Source organism: Drosophila biarmipes, chromosome X, assembly GCF_025231255.1.
Source record: "Drosophila biarmipes strain raj3 chromosome X, RU_DBia_V1.1, whole genome shotgun sequence".
NCBI classification, from domain to species: domain Eukaryota; kingdom Metazoa; phylum Arthropoda; class Insecta; order Diptera; family Drosophilidae; genus Drosophila; species Drosophila biarmipes.
The window spans coordinates 5,850,321-5,853,866 of NC_066611.1; the positions used below are offsets into that span (position 1 = coordinate 5,850,321).

Below are 3,546 nucleotides of genomic sequence, written 5' to 3' on the forward strand. Positions count from 1 at the left end.
CTCTGGAGCTTTTTTTTCTGTTTGGGGTTCTTTATTCGGCGTTCTGGTTGTGTTTCTGCTGCCTTTTGGCTTGATTTTATTTTATTTCTCTGTTCCGGTAAGCCTTTGAGCCTGGGAGCCTGGAATCCAATAGCAGTCGATTTTCTTTGGGATTCTTTCGCCCTCGTTGTTGTTGATGATGGTTTGGTTTTGGCGGCTCAGGCGAAAGGATTGCGTGGTGGTGGTGGAGCACTGAGGACTGGGGACGAAGGACCAAGCGCCAAGCGCCAAGGACTAACGACTTGCGCCAGGCGACGTCGTCTAATGGCAACTTGTTAAATTGTAAAATTGGAAAACAAGTTGTTTTCGTTCCTTTTATTAGGTTGCCGCCTCAATGCCTCAGTCACTCCCCCATTTTTCCGCCGAACATCAATTGCATTAGAGGATGCGAACCCATCCGAGAACTGAGAACGCCGAACCCAACGCAACCCAATCCATCCATCGTCTGCCGTGTTCCACGGGCCATTTAGCTTTAACCCGAGCACACGCACTCGCATCCAGCATCCGATATGCTGGCAAGGAGTGGGGGAGATATATATCCTGGCCTGGAGTGGTGCACGCAGCTGATATGCAGATGCGACTCGCGAGGAGTTGGGGACAGTGTCTTCGAAGTCCCTAACTTAGTTCACCCGTTTAATGCTTTTTTATAAAAGATTCTTTAAACTTGTTTATTCCACCTAGTGTTCCTTAACTAACCTACTCGAAACCCAAATCGTTGGGCTAAGCACTTTTCCAACCAAGAGAAAGTTGAGAAAACCGATCTTGGATTAGCTAACAAATAGCTTGAGATGTTTATTAAATCGGGAAAGTATCATTAGGCGTATAATAAGGTGATATCATTCATAGCCTACTTCTTATGGATAATTCTGATGCGTGGCGTTTTGCAGACCCGCGGAGTGCTTATTGGAGGACGGCCAACGGGAGTGCAAGGAGTGGAAAGAAAGGCAGCAGCGGAAATAGAAGGAGTGGAAGGAAAGGCAGCAGCAGCGGAAATGGAAGGAGTGGAGGGAAAGGCGGCAGCGGAAGTGGAAGGCCTGGAAGGACTGCCAGCAGCGAAAGTGGATGGGGTAAAAGCAATGGAAGCGGAAGAAGTGTCAGGTACCACCGACTTAGCCTGCTTTCCGATCTTGCGCTTGGGTTTGGCCCCTTGGGTGCTCTTTTCCTTCGGATTGTCCTTCACGGAAGCAGCGGAACTGGAAGGGTTGGGAGTATTAGCAGGTGTCACCGACTTAGCCTGCTTTCCGATCCTGCGCTTCGGCTTGGCCCCTTGAATGTCCTTCGCGGAAGATCTGGAAGCAGCGGAAGTGTAAGGAGTGACAGCCGAGAAACTGGAAGGAGGGTCGGCAAATGCCACCGATTTAGCCGTCTTCCCAGTCTTACGCTTCGGCTTGGCCCCTTGAATGTCCTTCTTGGGAGCAGCAGACGTGGAAGGAGTGTCAGTAGGCTCCACCGCCTTAGCCGACTTTCCGATCCTACGCTTTGGCTTAGCCAGTTGGGTGCTATTGTCTTTCGGAATGTTCTCCACGGAAGCAGCGAAAGTGGAAGAAATGACACCTGATTCCACCGACTTGGCCGGCTTTCCGGTCCTACGCTTCGGTTTGGCGCCTTGAGTGTTCTCCACGGAAGCTCCGGTAGTAGAGGGAGCGTCAGCAGGTACCACCACCTTGGCCGGCATACCGATCCCCTGCATCGGTTTGGCCCCTTGATTGCCTTTGTCCATCAAAATGCCCTTCACTGAAGGACTGGCAGAAGGAGTCCCCGGCTGCGCTGGCTTTACGATCCGCTGCTTCGGTTTGGCTCCTTGAGTGCCATTGTCCTTCAGAACGGCCTTCACCAAAGGACTGGCAGCAGGAGCCACCGGCTTAGCCGGCACACCGATCCTCTGCTTCGGCTTGGCCCCCTGAGTGTTGTTGTCCTTCAGAACGGCCTTCACGCCCACCTGATAGTTGCGCGAGGTGGGCAGCACTGCTCCCCCGCCCAAACGCGGCAGGGACAGGCCAGCATTCTGGCTGGTGGGCTTGGCCAGGGGCTGCGTGGGACGCTTGCTCGGGTCCTCGCTCTGACTCTGCTGACGGTCCTTCTCCAGCCCCGTCATCTTCAGATCCTCGGCACTCACGTTGGTGCGGCTCGCCATCTTGGTGAAGCGGTGGGCCTCCACCAGCTTGTCCCTTGCCAAGGCTAAGGAAGTCACTCACTAAGTCTTTGCCCCTACTTTCTGTGCCTTTTACTCACTGTAAGTCAGGTCCAGGAGAACGCCGCGAGCCTGTGGGCCAGCGTCCAAGCTAAGGTCCTTCAGCAGACCGTCCACGAACGCCTTGTCCGCACGGATGTCCAAGTTGCGCTCGCTCAGCTTGTAGTTCGTTTTCTTCGCCATCGTTATTGGGAATAATTTTCAAGTGCTTTGATATGTCTTGTCAGTTTGCTTAGGCCCACCTAATTAAGTAAAATCATTTCAGGGTTGGTTGGGAACTCTGGATTCGTGGTATTTTCATGGAGATAGGGATAAAAATCTTTTTTTTAGTAGATATGTTGAAAAAGTGTTGGAACATATGGAAATCAAACCGTATTTTAAGTAATTTCAAGTCGTTTTTATGTATATTGGGTTTCTTGAAGAATACGGTTTAAGTAATAGCAAAAGTGGAAATTCCCAGTAGGTACAGTCTCCGGTTCACAAAAAAAGGCTTGTGTGTTATCTAGTTTTTTTTTAAATCCGTGTTTTATTCGATATAAAATTATAAAAATATAAAATAAAAACCTTTTTTGGAAGGTTTAAGTAATAGCAAAAGTGCTAATGCTTAGCGTAGGTACAGTCTCCGTTTCACAAAAAAGGCTTGTGTGATACGTAGTCTTTTTTAAATCCGTTTTTATTCGATATAAAACTATAAAAATATAAAATAAAAACCTTTTTTGGGATGATATTTAAATGCGTAAATTGGTATTGGTTTTAAAAACATTTTTGTGCCAGGGTCACACTAATTTTTCTATTTGAAAGCATTCAAAGCAATCGTCACTAGTTTATTACCTCGTTAAGATACGTTTTTGTATGATATAAGCGAACCCGAAAAAGGTGTCCTTTAAAGGGTGTTCATGCTCTAGTTAGCCTCATCAAAAATGGTGTCTATTAAATTTACTTTCATATTAACTATTAAAGTGCGTTCGCGTCCTAGTTTTCTCATTAGACCCTGGGATCCCCAACTGCGACCGTTGGTCTCCGGAACTGTCTCAGTTGTCCGTGGCAACGCAGCCGTGACAATTACGGCGTGAAACTTCAAAAGCGACGTCCTCCTCGCTGGCTTTTTAATTTCCAGCCGTGTGTCAAATGGGTCGCCGCTGCTCATTTACTCCCCCGGCTTTTGGTTTTCGGTTTTTGGTCTTATCCCGCCGCCTTATCGCCTTAAACATCGCCCGGCATCGTCGTGTTTGATTTCAAAGTATCATTGGGAAGTCCTTTATCTGCTCAAGTGCCAAGCGCCACGGACTGGGGGTGTAAAGGGGTTAATGTGGGGG

The 3,546-nt window shown here is 48.5% G+C and overlaps 1 protein-coding gene across 1 annotated transcript; it reads right to left on the reverse strand.

The window, feature by feature from the left end:
• Nucleotides 1-807: 807 nt before the first annotated feature.
• On the reverse strand, nucleotides 808-2,484 carry LOC108024453 (sialidase-like). Its single transcript, XM_017094371.3, has 2 exons — nucleotides 2,272-2,484; nucleotides 808-2,217 (listed from the first exon to the last, which is right to left on the reverse strand). The coding sequence occupies exons 1-2, from the start codon at nucleotides 2,411-2,413 to the stop codon at nucleotides 887-889; spliced, it is 1,473 nt and encodes a 490-aa protein (XP_016949860.3). The 5' UTR covers nucleotides 2,414-2,484; the 3' UTR covers nucleotides 808-886.
• Between the last annotated feature and the right edge of the window lie 1,062 nt (nucleotides 2,485-3,546).

Excerpts from the sequence above, each read along its gene's own strand:
- LOC108024453 (XM_017094371.3), bottom strand. The coding sequence starts at position 2,413 with ATGGCGAAGAAAACGAACTACAAGCTGAGCGAGCGCAACTTGGACATC. Across the intron at positions 2,218-2,271 it reads TCTCCTGGACCTGACTTACA|CCTTGGCAAGGGACAAGCTG; the intron begins GTGAGTAAAAGG and ends TGACTTCCTTAG.